Raw genomic sequence first — 13939 nt, 5'->3', positions numbered from 1 at the left:
TATCATGAAGACAAAGATCAAATTGGAATGCTTCAAGGACAATGTGGAAGATTTTAAAGGATTTGTAAATATTTTACAGAATATTGTTCACACTCTGGCACCATCAAACCTATCAAGACATCTCCAACCCCCTGAACTGACTGGCCAGGTAGGAGCAGTATTAAACAAGGAAGCAACAAAGAGGCTCTTATTAACTTTAATGGAGCAGCAGAGATCTGTAAGTCAGGTGGGAAAATGGTTGTACATTCCAAAGATACAACTTTTGTAGATAAGTGGTGAGACTACAGACACCAGATTGAAGAAGATGATGACACCAAAATTGGATTTCTGGCCAATACGTACATTATGCATGGTTGAAACTTAATATTGGACATCACCCTGAACATCCCATCCTCAGGGTGGATGGTGGTGGCAGCTTCATTTTGCTGATGCAGGAATAGGGAAACTGGTTAAAGTTGATGGGAAAGTGAATGGAGCCAAAAGCAATCACTGTTTTCCAGGAATAAAAGCTATGGGAAGTTAAAAATATCTTGAGATTTACAAGAGTAACCCCAAAAACAGCAAGAGATGCAGTGGAATGGATTAAATCAAAGTATATACACGTCTGAATGGCCCAAAGTTCAAACCTAAATCCAACTAAGAATCTGTGGCAACCTGAAAATTGGTCTTCAGAAAATTCGTCACAGATTCTCTTCATTGTAACTACTTTGCAAAGAAGAATGAGATTAAATTTCCAAATCAAAGGACTATGCATCAGTTTCCTTCGACTTCATAGTTGTGCACTACATTGTACTGATGTGTTACATAAAATCCCAATGCAGTACATTGTGGTTATAATGTAGAAAAATTTGAAAAAGTTTTCTGCTGTCTCAACCAACATTGTAGTGTGCATGTAGAGGGATGGAAGCTGCTTGTGGAGACAGCTGTTCACTGTAAAAAATACACCAGCAATGCATGTATTTTATGTACATTACAATTTTGTAACTTTGATCCTTGAAGTATTTCATGTTTCTTCTCTGGTTCAGTTCCTTGAAGCGATGGCACCACCGGGTACAACAGAGAACTTGTCCTTGGCTGTTGAAGTCCTTCTGGCCCTTCCGCGGTTTGATGGAGCCAGAGGGAGCCCCTCCATTCTGCGGTAATCCCTCTCTAGTCTCTCCTGTCTGTGTGCTCCCTCGCACATCACACTAGCTGTAAAGTCTGTCTCATTTAGGAACGCTATGGTCTCGTCCCTCTTGCGGCTCACGTATCCTTTCAGGACAGCGTTGTAAGGGTTTGAAGCAGCATCTGCGTCCGGGTCTTCCAGCTGGTGTTTGAATTCCATGCGGGTGATGACAGGCAGCAGGAACTGTTTCCCCTCTGTCACCACAGCCCCGTCCCAGTGAGACACACCTAGAGCCTCAGACACAAGGCGTTTGGGCAAAGGCACCAAATCACAGCCTGAGCGCTTGTCAACATACTGTTCAAACTGCTTGCGCACCAGAGCTACATCTTGTAGAGATTTGCTCCTCTGCTCCTCTAGATTGGTAACTATTCGTTCAGGATACGTCTGGCCAAACACCACACCTAAGAGGCAACAGAAAATATGAAAGTGAGTTAGGGCCCCTGAATCAGAAGTCGTTCAACCTGAAAACATTTGATAAATTTCTCACCTGTTCGCCGCAGGATGGATGCAGGACATTTCCAGGGTTTGTGTATGAGCTCGTCTGGCAAATCTGCAAGCTCAGGACACCATTTCCTGACATAGCTGCCGTACGGGTCACAGGTCATTGCTGCATCAACTGGATGCATCACGAAGTTCCAGTGATCCAGGCCACACATACCACCGTTCTGCCACATCATAGCATCGATAGCAACATCTGCATCCACGAGGGTGTCCTAAACATGAATAAATACTTGATGCAGTTCAGTAAGTTTAGGTAAGTTAGACTTTTTATTGTTTTACATGTTTCTCCCAGTCAAAGGTAGGGAGAGTAAAAGTTTCTTAAAGCTGAGTTCTGCAGGTTTGAAGATTTCTAATTATAAGGATAAAACCAGAGCTGATCAAATGCAGCTCAAGTTTATAACAAACCAATGAAATAGCCCTTACAAAGTTGTAAGCTACAAATCAAATACACATTAGCATTACAGCATTAGCATCATCATCAGCCACCTCTGGTGTATGAACAGCAATATTTTGTTGCTTTGTTCACCTCACCGGAATGAATACCTCATTCCTCAGAGCTAAAATATGCAATTGCTGAGTTATTTTATTCCTCAGTTTTTGTAGTGTATTCTGCCAAGCCTTAAACCCCAGGTTGGTGGGCCAAGTTCCCAACATAAGAAAACATTTTTGTATCTGCAAGATTCTTACCTGGAACCAGCGATAGCCCTCTTGCCAAGGCAGATGGAGATACGCAATGAGAAAAGATGCCACTACATGTCGCATGTAGTTGTTCATCCAGCCTGTCAGCCATAGCTGCCTCATGGCTGCGTCAACCAGAGGGTAGCCGGTTTTACCTTTCTGCCAAGCCTTTAGGTGGCGACAATCAGTGCTCCAACGTAAAGCCTGCAAGTAACAGAAAATTAATAATTCTTTGTAATTAATACAAAGAATTATATACATTGATAATGTGCTAATATAACAGTGTATCTTAACCTTGTATGGAGGTCTGAGTGATTCCCAGGGCAGATCAGGAAACAGTGTTAGCTGCCAGTATGCCAAATCCCTCCAGGCCAGCTTCCGTTGGAACTTTGGGGGTCGACACCTGGCTCCTTTGGCATCCCATAGAAGCCAGCGTGGACTGAGCTGACCGAAGTGCAGGTAGGGAGACAGACAGCTGGTGTTCGGAGCATCTGCCCTGCCTGACTCTTTTTCATATCTATACACACCTAGAAATGGAAAGAATAAACATACGCAACTAGTTAATAGCTTTCTAAGTAAAACTGCAATGCAATTTATGTTTACTAGACACAGAGACGCTTCACCATCATGAAGAAAAGCTTCCAGTCGGGCATGTGCTCCGTCTTCACTAAAGTCCCAGGACTTGCGAATGTTTTCAGCCCAGTCAATCTGTAGACAAAAATAAGACAACACCATCACATTAAAACTGCAAACCTCAATTTCATTAGAATATTAGGTGATAAACCAACACTAAGTGGTATGCTTTTTCAATCAGTAGGAAAATGGAGAAGGCTTCTCCATTTTGTTTCAGAAATAACTAAATAAAATCTAAAATTGTGATGTGTATCTGTGTTTAGTCCCGCTTTGCTATAATACCTCCAGGTAAAATCCAGTATAACCAATTGAATTCTGAAGTCACTAAATCATTAGAGTTGTCCTCTGTGTATTTTGATATCATCATAGCTGTTTGATAAGGTTTCAGAAGTTTGTTGGAATACATTAGTGTACAAACAGCATTATAAAAACCACTACCGATTTGAAGGACAGCTTAGTATTTTAAAAAGTGCCAACCTTTGAAAATCTCACCAGTTCAATTTATCATCTGAAAATGTAAGCACTGTGGCTCGTTTGTAAAGCTACCAAGACATAAGTTCCAGCTAAAAGGAGAGATAGGGCAAGGAAGCAGCAGAGAGGCTTTTTTAATTTTTGAATTGTTAACGAGTTATTTAGTTTCTCTGCTCACAATTGTGCCGTCCTTCCTGCGTGGCATGCGTGCGAGGCCAAGCTTATCCAATGGGACACCTTGTGGCCAGCGGGTAGGTGAAGGAAGAGACACTGGTGGGTCCAGAGGAACACCTATAGAAGCTCCTGGGTTTTGTCTGCAGCAGTTCATGAAATGAGACACTGAACCTAGGCCTACATCACAGAGAAAAAAAGTACAACCTGATCAAAATGTTTACATTTCATTTTAGCTTTAATATAAAGTGAATTTTGTCAGGACAAACCTCTGAGCCCCACACCCTCTGTGCTGACAGAAAACGGGTCTCTGAGACAGTACGAGTGGAACATTTTACATTCAACACCTTCTTTGTGCAGGGCTGAGAAAACCACATCATCCCTCTCCTTCAGCCATGGTTCGTACAAAGCATTAGCCATCACAGTTTGTGCCCCGGTCTCCTTTACTAATGTTTTCAGCGTATGCAGAGAAGATCCGTCTTTGTTCTCATCTCCACTGGCTTTGAGAAAGATGAGATGACTGCCAATCCGCTCCAGGGATGCACAAAAGCAAGACAAAGCCTGATGAAGCCAGTATTTACCTGTTACATAAAGGACGTTTAGTTAGTGAATACATTAGAGATTAAGATTGTATCAACTTTCAGCTGTGTGAAAACAAAATTATATTTAATTTTCACAAAATTAAATTAAACAGATATTTTCACAAACAAAATATCTGAGTATTAGGGCAACTTACAAGCTCCCCCCATAGCAATGGTGACCCCTGAACCCTCCTCCTCCTCAGGACTCCAAATAAAGACAGGAATGACAGGTGCACCCAGTTCAAGACATCTGATGAGTGCAGGGTTATCACAGAGTCTAAGGTCTCTCCTGAACCAAAGTAAAACAGGTGGTGGCGCTGATGGAGAATGTTTTAAACCTACAATCTGCTGGGCAGCTACTTTTCGCCGTTGCCGCCTATTTTTAGAACATCTCGGTTTCTTTGATAGATCCTCCTCCTTCATAACTTGGCCACTTACGGATGCTGTGTTTGGAATAGAAAATGAGGTAGAGGAATCTGGAACATAAAGAGCCTGGCTTGTTCCAAGTGATTTGTTATCAACACCTTCAACATGTGTACTTTTATAAGTTTGGTTCTCTCGGAAGTTTTCCTTACTACCAGACATTGACTGTGCCACAAAGGCACTCTTTTCTCTGCCAGGTACATCTTCTTGTTGGGTGCAACTATTTCCTTGAGTTTTTGCGTTTGAATTGCATAGAACGCTGCTTGCATTGCCTCTGACTGCAGGATGCAGGGTCATTTGGTTAGGGGTTGATATCTGCTGATCCTTCATATCCAGAAGAGAGAGAGCCAAAGCAAGCTCCAGCTCATCATCCTCCATCTAGAAAAAATACAAAAAGTGTGGGTTTTTAATGGAAACAAAAAGATTTCAAATATATTTGCATAAACAATTTTTCTTTTTGCAGGACTACATCAGAAGTGTTTGACTCCAATCATTAAGGGTCACTGATATATACGTTGTAGATGTTTTATGGTTCCGACACAGTTAATTCAAGTGACTGAAATACCTCCTCAAGTTATCCAGAGGCCTGGTAATGAGCCAATCATTAGTCAGGTGTGTTGATCTGCCACTAAGGCCCAAATTTAGAGACTTTGCGCTTCAAAGTCTCAGGTACAGTGTCCTAAATACACTGTACCTTAATTGAGCAAAGTAAAAGTAACAATTTTAGCACAAACAAGTTTTAATTTAGACATGTTCCAAATTCAACCCAGACAGGGGTCTCCATCTCCAATACTCAAGAGATACGGCTTGCAACTTTTACATACATCTCTGCTCAATCAAATGGTTGAATTATCTCTTCAGCATGCCATCAAGTTCAGCAAAGGCCCGGTGACGACACAAACATTTGGTTTAGATGTGCTGGAGCAGGGACGCATCTAAAAGCTGCAGAGCAGTAGCTCTTTAGGACTGTAGTTGGAGACCTCTGACCCAGACCATTGTGCTGTCAACTCCAACAGATGCTTAGAGTGATCACAGACGTCAGAAAAACAGTGTGCCAAAAGAAACTTTAAGAAAAACTGACTATCGCTGCTGACAGTTTCACAATACACACATTTAGTTAAACAAAAAATAAGTAAGCTGTGTGATGCTGTTTATGATGAGATGCAGCTCATGGGAGAATCTGAATTAACCTTTTGATAGGTACATACCATGAAACAGGTTCTACCACATACTGACTGATTAGGACTGAATACAAACACACGCCACACCTTTTAGAAATATTTATTTATTTATTTATTTTAATTAAACATGCAAACAAAAAAAGCAAATGCATTAAAAGTTTAAAATAATGTATAACTTACTTTACACTTTACAATTATTCACTCCTTTGTGTTGAATTAATACTTGAAAAAGAATTATTGCACAGATGTTATTGACGAGCCTCAATTAGTGGTAACTTTTTTTCTAGCTAGCAAGAATAGCAATAACTATGAAACAAAATCGATGAAAAAGATCAAAACTAACAAAACAGTTTGATGTTACTTAGTTGTAAATTTGTAAACTATAGTTGGAAAGTTTTAAACTTGCCTGTTGCTATTTTGCTCCGAGGTTAATGGCATTAAATTATTACTGCAACCCATTTATTAACTATGTGCCTTTTGAGTAACTGTTTGCTTTAATGTTGCTGCTTTTTAAACCCACATTATAACCCATTAGCTACTTCCATCTAAAAAGTGGACACACTTTTTTTAATGTAGTCTTTTTTTTCCCTCACTGACCTTTGAGAAATATCCCTGGTAGATGAAACTGAGGACAGAGTGCAGCCGGATGTTGGCCGTGGACAGTGGCTTGATGATGGACAGAAACTGCGAACGCGTCTCTTGGTGCCCCAGGATGGACACACACATCGCGAAGAAGCCCTCCGGATCTTCTCGACCCACCAGCACCTCCCTCAACATCTGTCTCACCGCAGCTTGGCCACCGGCGGCTGAGTGAGGCATCTTAGATGTGAAAAGTGACGGTATAGTACAAGTAAAAGTGTGCTAAAGTAAAATGTAACTGACGAACATTACGTTCTCTGCCACCGGTACTCGTTACCAAACACCAGCTGACTAGTAGTTACAAAAGCCATGTGTGTGTGTTTTATAACCCATGTAATAAGTTGACCCTACCAGTAGAGGGAGCAAAAACGTAACGAAAAGCAGACAAAAAAGACGAGTGAAACTGCTTCGCCATGTGAGTAACAGAAGGAACTCCTTGTTTACATTTAATTAATTAGACAGAAGGTAGAGCCGCATAGATGAATTTATGGTTTAGAAAAATCATTGTCTGCAGCATACTCGAGGTTTCCTCTGCTTCAGTTTATAAGGTATTCTTGATTTTAACAAATTACGCAGAAAGTTCATCTGGGGGCTCCAGAAGTCTACACACAATCAAACACAGTGTTGATAGATGTAATGTTGCTGTGAAATCATGTCCTTTGTGTTTTCTTTTATTATTATTATTGCGAAGCTTTAATCTCGACAAGCGTTTGTTCCTTTTTCGCTATGCACACTGTGATGAGAAAGCAAGAAACAAAAAAGAGAGAAAAAAAAAAAACAAAGCCAGGAGACAGTGTACCCAGCAGTGAATTTTTAATCATGGTCTGCATTCCCTGCTGTTTAAGGGTCGCTAAGTAATTGATTTTTCTAATGAGACAACGTGCAAATTTTGAACACAAGCAGCAGGGGGTGGTGCTTTGCCAGACTTGTGGACCAACTTGCAAAAAAAAAAAATAAAGAAGAAGATTAGAAGCAGTATCAAAAATGTGACTTTAGACTTCAGCACCAAGAGCCTTTTTAGTAACTTCCATGTGAAGAGCAGTGACAAGAGCTCTGGTATGTGAGGAAGGCAACCCAGAAAGAGAGGAAGAAGGGAAAAAGATTGAGAGAGAGGGAGAATCAATAGTGTTTAGACAGAGAAGTGGAGTCTAAGTGTGTGATCAATAGAGAGCAGAGAGGAGAGATTAGCTGCTTTTCTCCCTCAAACTAACACTGACAAATTGGTGAATTGGTGTATCGGCCCTTGGGCTAAACGGATTGACCTGCTGTTTCCATGTACCACCGTGTACTGTCAATAAAGATCTGTGTTCGTTGCGACTCTCAATGAAGAGAGTGAATGAAGCAGCAGAGGAGAGGAAAAGGCGAATGGACAGCAGGAAACAAAATGTAAGAAGTGCAACCTCAGGTAAGGCTGGATACACACAAAATGTCCTCACCTCTGTCTCATTAACAAACGCGCATTCACACGGGCATCCTCGTGCACAGCGTTATAAAACCATAATAACATCTCCAGGAAAATTAATGGAAAGACAGATTAAAAACTAAGTGAGGAGAAACGGGGCAGTGGTGTAGCTATTTGCAACTCATAAATCATCCTGACACACCCACGCGCATGTCGACACACACACACGTGTATACACACACACACTCACACACGTACTGTAATTAACCACAGGCTATTTACTCTCTCCTGCTGTAAATTAGACATGCAGACACAGTTATTACATTAGGGGAATCTGCCATGCAGAATGCTAACAGGAAGAGGAGGGTAGCGGGACACACAGGTACACAACACAAGCAGCTCATATAAAAATAAACACACACACACTTGCATGTACACAAGAAAGAAGCTATGGAAGAATCATAGACTGACAGGAGTGAAAATGAAGCTGCAGCACAGAGAATAGGGGCCCCCAGCTCTTTGTTCCCTGCTGCATTTCATTATCTGAAACGCCAGCCGACACACACGACTCACGCTCACACAGACACACGGAAACGCACCTCCCCCTCCCCTAAAGCTGTCTGCCTTCCACTCTATGCACACCGCATACACACATAAAAAAAGAAGAGGAAAATAGAGATACTGCGTCAGTGCCATTCACTGGCATCTGGAGTCGGTCATGACAAGCATGTCTGCATGGTCATCTTTAAATCAGCAAGCGCAGAAGCTGCTCTGAGTCTCCCTCATCTGTTCTTTAAAGAAAGCACTGTCCCATAACTTCCATTTTTAAGTACAGCAAAAAGATACGTGGGCTTGATTGAAGAAAGTATTGGTATTCTATCTGGGGGAGCTTTTAACAGTTTTTCGTTTTTTATTCTTGCAGTCTCTCTGTATGTCCTCTTGTTTCCCCTGCCTCCCTCACCCCTCTCTGTCCCTCTGTTTTCCCACGGTGATCGATAGCTCATTACAATCATTGACTGCAGCTCATCAGCACCTGTTAGAACTGGAGAGACGGAAAAAGGCGCACAAGGCGTCTCGAGATTATCGATAAGTAGTCGGATCTACGTTGAATTTGGCTTATAGTTTCGAATTGGGTATTTTCTATTGCACATCCATCGCCGCAGGTGTCTAGTTTGCCTCTGCTTTATGGTCCGTGGTCTTGGGGAACATCTTATTATGCAACTCACGTGAGTACCGTGGTTTGTTGCTATGGTGATTGCCAGGGGAGCTGGAGTATTATAAGTGTTTATCCTAGACAGGAGCAGGCTACTCTCTATCTATCAGGACATGCCACACAGTTTGGACCACACAATAAGATCAACACATGCAGTCACATGAGGGCAAATGAAAGACATATACAAATGCATTGATATTCCAAGGAAAAAGTAACCTTGTATAAACATAAAGTTGTTGGCTTAATGCGTTGATCCAAATGTTTGTTTTTGGAGAGAATAGATTGTGAGCTAAAAGAGGGAAACAGAGAAAAATGGGTCGAGTCAGAGAAGCTATTAGAAACTGCACACCATAGTTAAAAGCAATGAAAAATGTGTTAAAAACAGAATAAAACCTTCAGAGGTCCCCCATGGATTCACACTCAGGATGTGGTCTAAAGAAAAAAAGAATATTGGCGTGAGTGTGAATTTTTAAGGAAAAGTGGATATAAATGGGGGAACACAATGGCAGCTAGAAAAAAGCAGAAGTGTCTCCCTTCATGCATAAATTACACACATCATTTACATATTCATTATGTTTTGTGTTATAATGAGAGTATTTGCTTAATAGCTTCACCACCACTGGCAGCTTTTGTTTGACACAACAGAATTTAAAGAGTGCGGGGAAAAAAGAGGAAAAACAAAGGATCGTAGGTCATCTCTGTAAAGTGGGTGAGGTCAATGGTACACAATCAATTTTACTGATAATCGCATCAATCATAATGCTGTATGGTGAGAACAAGCACAACCTGCTCAGGGCTCTTAGAGAAGTGAAATGAAGCAAGGAGAGAGAGGGGGGTTGGTAAAAGTTAATTAAAACAACACAGCTTTCTCCAAACTCAGGGCTTTGGTCGTCCTTCTCTTGTCTCCGTGGAATAAGTAACCGCAGCTGTAATTACCTGCAGGGCAGCCACCGAGATCATTCCTTCAGGTGCTAAAATAGTCCTCCAGATGACAATGAAGGCAGACAATTTGTGTCGGTCCTATGGGGGGAAAAAAAGTTCCAAATGTTTCAGTGAATTGATGTTGGCTGTGTGGGCGATGATATGTAATAAACTGTGAGACTTAACGATTTAAAAAGTGAATAAATGAAATTAGCTGAAGAAAGTGGGACGGAAATATAGAGACAGGGGGAAGGGCAATGGAAGAATGAACTACAAATGAGAGCGATGGCGGTGGCAGGTTGGCACGGTGCCATCCAGTCAGGACTGAAGCAGGGGCGGGCATGGGCATGGGCGAAGGGGCGAGGAGAATAAGAGTGAAAGACGAGGAGAAACAGACCTCCACAGTGCTTCTATGATGCCACCTTGGCACAGGCAGAGTGGGGCATCATGAACGGGAAACCGGGCAGGGAAAAGGACAATATGGAAAAGACCCGGGTAAAGCGGAGCTTTGAAGTAAGTAAGATACCATCTTACACAGAATGACTCAGATGTGAATGAATGACAAAGGCATAAAAGGATGCTGAAGATGTAAATGATTGACTCTTTAAAAGTGACCATCTGCTTTGAATGTACGATGGATTCTGAAAATGCAATGATCATTTCGACTTTTCGTCCCGTCTCTCTACCAGCCACAGCGTGCCAGCCAGCGGGCAGTGTGCCAGTTTGTCCTCATGGCTTACCCGAAGCACTTAAAGCAGATGGCGGAGAATTGTTGCAGTCAAAGACAAAGGGACTCACCTCAGAGGATTTGCCTCTAATCACTGTTTGCTCGGACAAAGCCAAGAGGAAGTGCCCGGGCAACGGTTGCCAGTGGTTGTGATGGCATCTTTTGACGGTTTCGGGGCAATGGAAGAAAGGTGGCATGCTGCCAAGGCAGCGCATTTGTAAACAGAAACATCGATATGTTGAGCGGAACATTTCAAATGCCTTGGATATTTTTGGCAAAAACATTACTTCAAGGGAAAGGCTAAAAAGATAAATGGCATCACGCCAAACAAAAACCACGAGGCATTTACAGGCGCTGTCAAAAGCTATGCTAGCAGGTGGAGAATTGCAGCCCAAAAATAGTAACAACGTGGTACAACTACACTCACAAATGGAGCTTTTGTGAGTGCATGGCTCAAGAAGCCCATTGCCTTGATACCAACTCGACCGTGTGCCAACTGCTGCACTGAAGGGAAGGATGCTGGACATTACATGGAATGAAGAGAAGTGAATCTACCATTTTTCCTTAGAGAGGAAGAGAAATAATGAGCAAAAGAAGTAAAGGATGTGGAAGGAATTTGTGCTTAACGAAGAACAGTGGGAGTGGGTGGACAGAGATGATGAAGAGCCTCTTTCCTGCTCTTGCACATGTTCTTAAAGGGAAATCCCCTCAGACTGCTATATGTGTAAAAAGAAGGTATGTGTTGGCATCATCTCCAGGGTGTCAAGCTGTGTTTCTCCACTGCCATCCAGGGAGGGTGCTGCTGGAGTCATCAAGGGCGAGCAACAGTCTGGGCATCTCATCTGCAGCTAATTAACAGCCACACACTAATTCTAACAGCCGATCATAATTAGTGATTTAATCGCTCGTCAGCCCTCTCCCCCGCCCCCCTTAAATTGCGCCTCCTATTTGGACACGTGCGGATAAGCCAAAGAACGCTTGATCCCAGCCCCCACCTCCCTCCACTCTTCCTCGATGCGTCTTTTCTTCATCCTTGGCTCCAGACTCCAGTGGGATCTTAATTAAGCCTGGGCTTCATTATGCAAATGGAGTACAATAAGCGACAGCAGAGGTGGAGTTGGATACAGACTGAAAAGGAGTGATGGTAGTGGAAAGCTGGAAATGGAAAACATGTGAAAACCTACAAAAATGATCTTCTCGTGTTACTATGTTGCAGTAATTGTGTGTCGTTCTAACATGGATTTCTTCAGTGCTTGCGCTACTACCACATGTTGTCTGAGAGCAAACACCTCATGCAATGAAGCTGCATAGCTGCTGCCTAGGGGAAAACTTCCCTGAAACAACACTGGATATTCAGAATGTCATCTCTCACAAAGAAAATTCTCAAGGGAATCATGACAATGAACCTCTTAATATCACCAGTTGGCTGGATACGGAGAGAGATGGTAGAGATAGGGGGAAAGAAAAGGAGGCAGACAGAAACACTGACAGTGGCAGCAGCATGGCAGCTAATGTCATCTCAGTTTAATCATCGCATAGGATCATGGGGTTCATGAAAATTCATTTGCATATCATTAAATGGAGAGAGGTTATTTGGTGCGGGCCAACAAAATAGGATTGGAAGAAGGAAGGGGGTGAAAAAAAGGAAAATAGTTGGGCTCGTTATTAAACTGCAATGTTTTATAGTCTGCCAGCCGATTCATTTAATTTGAATGTAATTAAAATGTGTCAGGCTCAATCAATCATGCCAACAGGGATACTATCAATGTATCAGTCTGAAAAAGGACTAATCAGAGGATATGCACTTGGACACTTTCCAATAACAGTCAATGAGAGTGGGCTATAATCCTCTGGAAGCTTGACCAACCTCCTTCTTCAGTCGACTATGCAAAAGTGCAAATACTGTGTATTATGTAAAAGCTGTGAAAGATTGTGACATGTAGTGCTTAGTGAGAGGGTGTGCCACTTTGTTCAGTGTTGTCATATTGCCCTACATGTTTTCCTGCTGTTGTATTTTTGGTAGAAGAATTTTTCAGGTATGAAATAGAGCCATCTGCACCTGGACATTTCATATAAACCATGCATCTATTTGGAACCACCAGGTGGACATTTCGTGTAACGAGTTTGACAACAGATGATTTAAACTACGTTTCTAGTCTCTACTAATAGTCTACTACTGGGAAATATGGTCATTGTGACTGCAGTAATTAAAATATACAAGCATTATTGCTTCAGTTGTTGGTTTTGTCAGTGGCTCCAGGTCTTATTTCTGTAACAAATTCATGTATGGAAATTACATTGTGTAATACATTTTAAAGCTGTAAAGTATTTTGTGAAATTATGATGAGAAATGGTCATAAAAATATGCATATTTCACATTATCTCATACAGTTTTGTTATTTTTAAAATGGTATAATAGTGACACCACTCTTTCTGTTTACTGTGGTTCTCACCCCAGTGTTCCCTGTTGAATCTGATAAAATATGACAGACTGTGACCACTAATCAAACCAACTGAGGTTTACTCCAGCTCCTGCTGGTAAATATTCTTAAAATAAGGAAATATTATTATTTTACTACAGTTTAAGTTGAAAAGAAATTATATTTATTGGTTGTCAAAGGGAGTTCAAATCACCTCCTATATAGGTACACACTGATGTGTTGTTGATGTAAAACTTTCCCCAGAAGATGACTCTATTTTATAACTAATAAGTCGGGTTTGAAATGGTCAAAACTACCAGAGTATGAAATATTTTAGAAGAATGTGGCCCAAATGGGAATCACAATCAAAATAAGCCATAATATTGTGTAATAGACTTTTTTTCAAAAAATAAACATGTAAGTAATACAGTAAATTTGAGAATTCTTATACATTTCATAATTAAAATGTCTCACTACAAAGAGAAATAAACTCACGCTGCATGGTTTGAGTACATGAGTATAAAATGGTTTGTTTACAGGTGTGAAATAGAAGTAGAAAAGGACAAGAAATGTTAAGTATGTTCAAAATGGGGAATACGCATTCGCAAAGGAGGAAATTCATCCTAAGCTCGCAGTTTCTTTTTGTCCAAGATGTCCATGTTTGGTTTGTATGCGGATGTCAGTGTGCATTCCTCATTTGCATAAGTGATATAATTAGACCGCCCTTTTTGAAAGGAGAAAAGTTTGGCAACATGGCAATCACTCTCACATACATACAGTCATGCACACACGTAAACACACCCCTCTACACAC

At 41.4% G+C, this 13939-nt stretch overlaps 1 protein-coding gene and 1 long non-coding RNA gene across 2 annotated transcripts; one reads left to right on the top strand and one right to left on the bottom strand.

Annotated features, from left to right (window-relative positions):
- Positions 1-37: 37 nt before the first annotated feature.
- Positions 38-7136, bottom strand: LOC114161607 (deoxyribodipyrimidine photo-lyase). The gene is made up of 9 exons (XM_028044984.1): positions 6402-7136; positions 4356-5001; positions 3889-4200; positions 3627-3799; positions 2968-3052; positions 2639-2871; positions 2354-2548; positions 1653-1878; positions 38-1566 (listed from the first exon to the last, which is right to left on the bottom strand). The coding sequence occupies exons 1-9, from the start codon at positions 6621-6623 to the stop codon at positions 1022-1024; spliced, it is 2637 nt and encodes an 878-aa protein (XP_027900785.1). The 5' UTR covers positions 6624-7136; the 3' UTR covers positions 38-1021.
- A 1221-nt stretch (positions 7137-8357) lies between these two features.
- LOC114161631 (uncharacterized) lies at positions 8358-13560 on the top strand. Its single transcript, XR_003599058.1, has 2 exons — positions 8358-10492; positions 10669-13560. It is a non-coding gene; the product is annotated as an uncharacterized LOC114161631 (long non-coding RNA).
- The last annotated feature ends 379 nt before the right edge of the window (positions 13561-13939 follow it).

This window comes from Xiphophorus couchianus, chromosome 2 (genome assembly GCF_001444195.1).
Source record: "Xiphophorus couchianus chromosome 2, X_couchianus-1.0, whole genome shotgun sequence".
NCBI lineage: Eukaryota > Metazoa > Chordata > Actinopteri > Cyprinodontiformes > Poeciliidae > Xiphophorus > Xiphophorus couchianus.
This window is presented reverse-complemented; position numbering and strand designations above follow the sequence as displayed.

Coding starts and splice junctions, on each gene's coding strand:
- LOC114161607 (XM_028044984.1), bottom strand. CDS start 6,623: ATGCCTCACTCAGCCGCCGGTGGCCAAGCTGCGGTGAGACAGATGTTG. Junction 4,201..4,355: donor CATTGCTATGGGGGGAGCTT/GTAAGTTGCCCT, acceptor TTTATGTAACAG/GTAAATACTGGCTTCATCAG. Junction 2,872..2,967: donor GGAAGCTTTTCTTCATGATG/GTGAAGCGTCTC, acceptor TTCCATTTCTAG/GTGTGTATAGATATGAAAAA.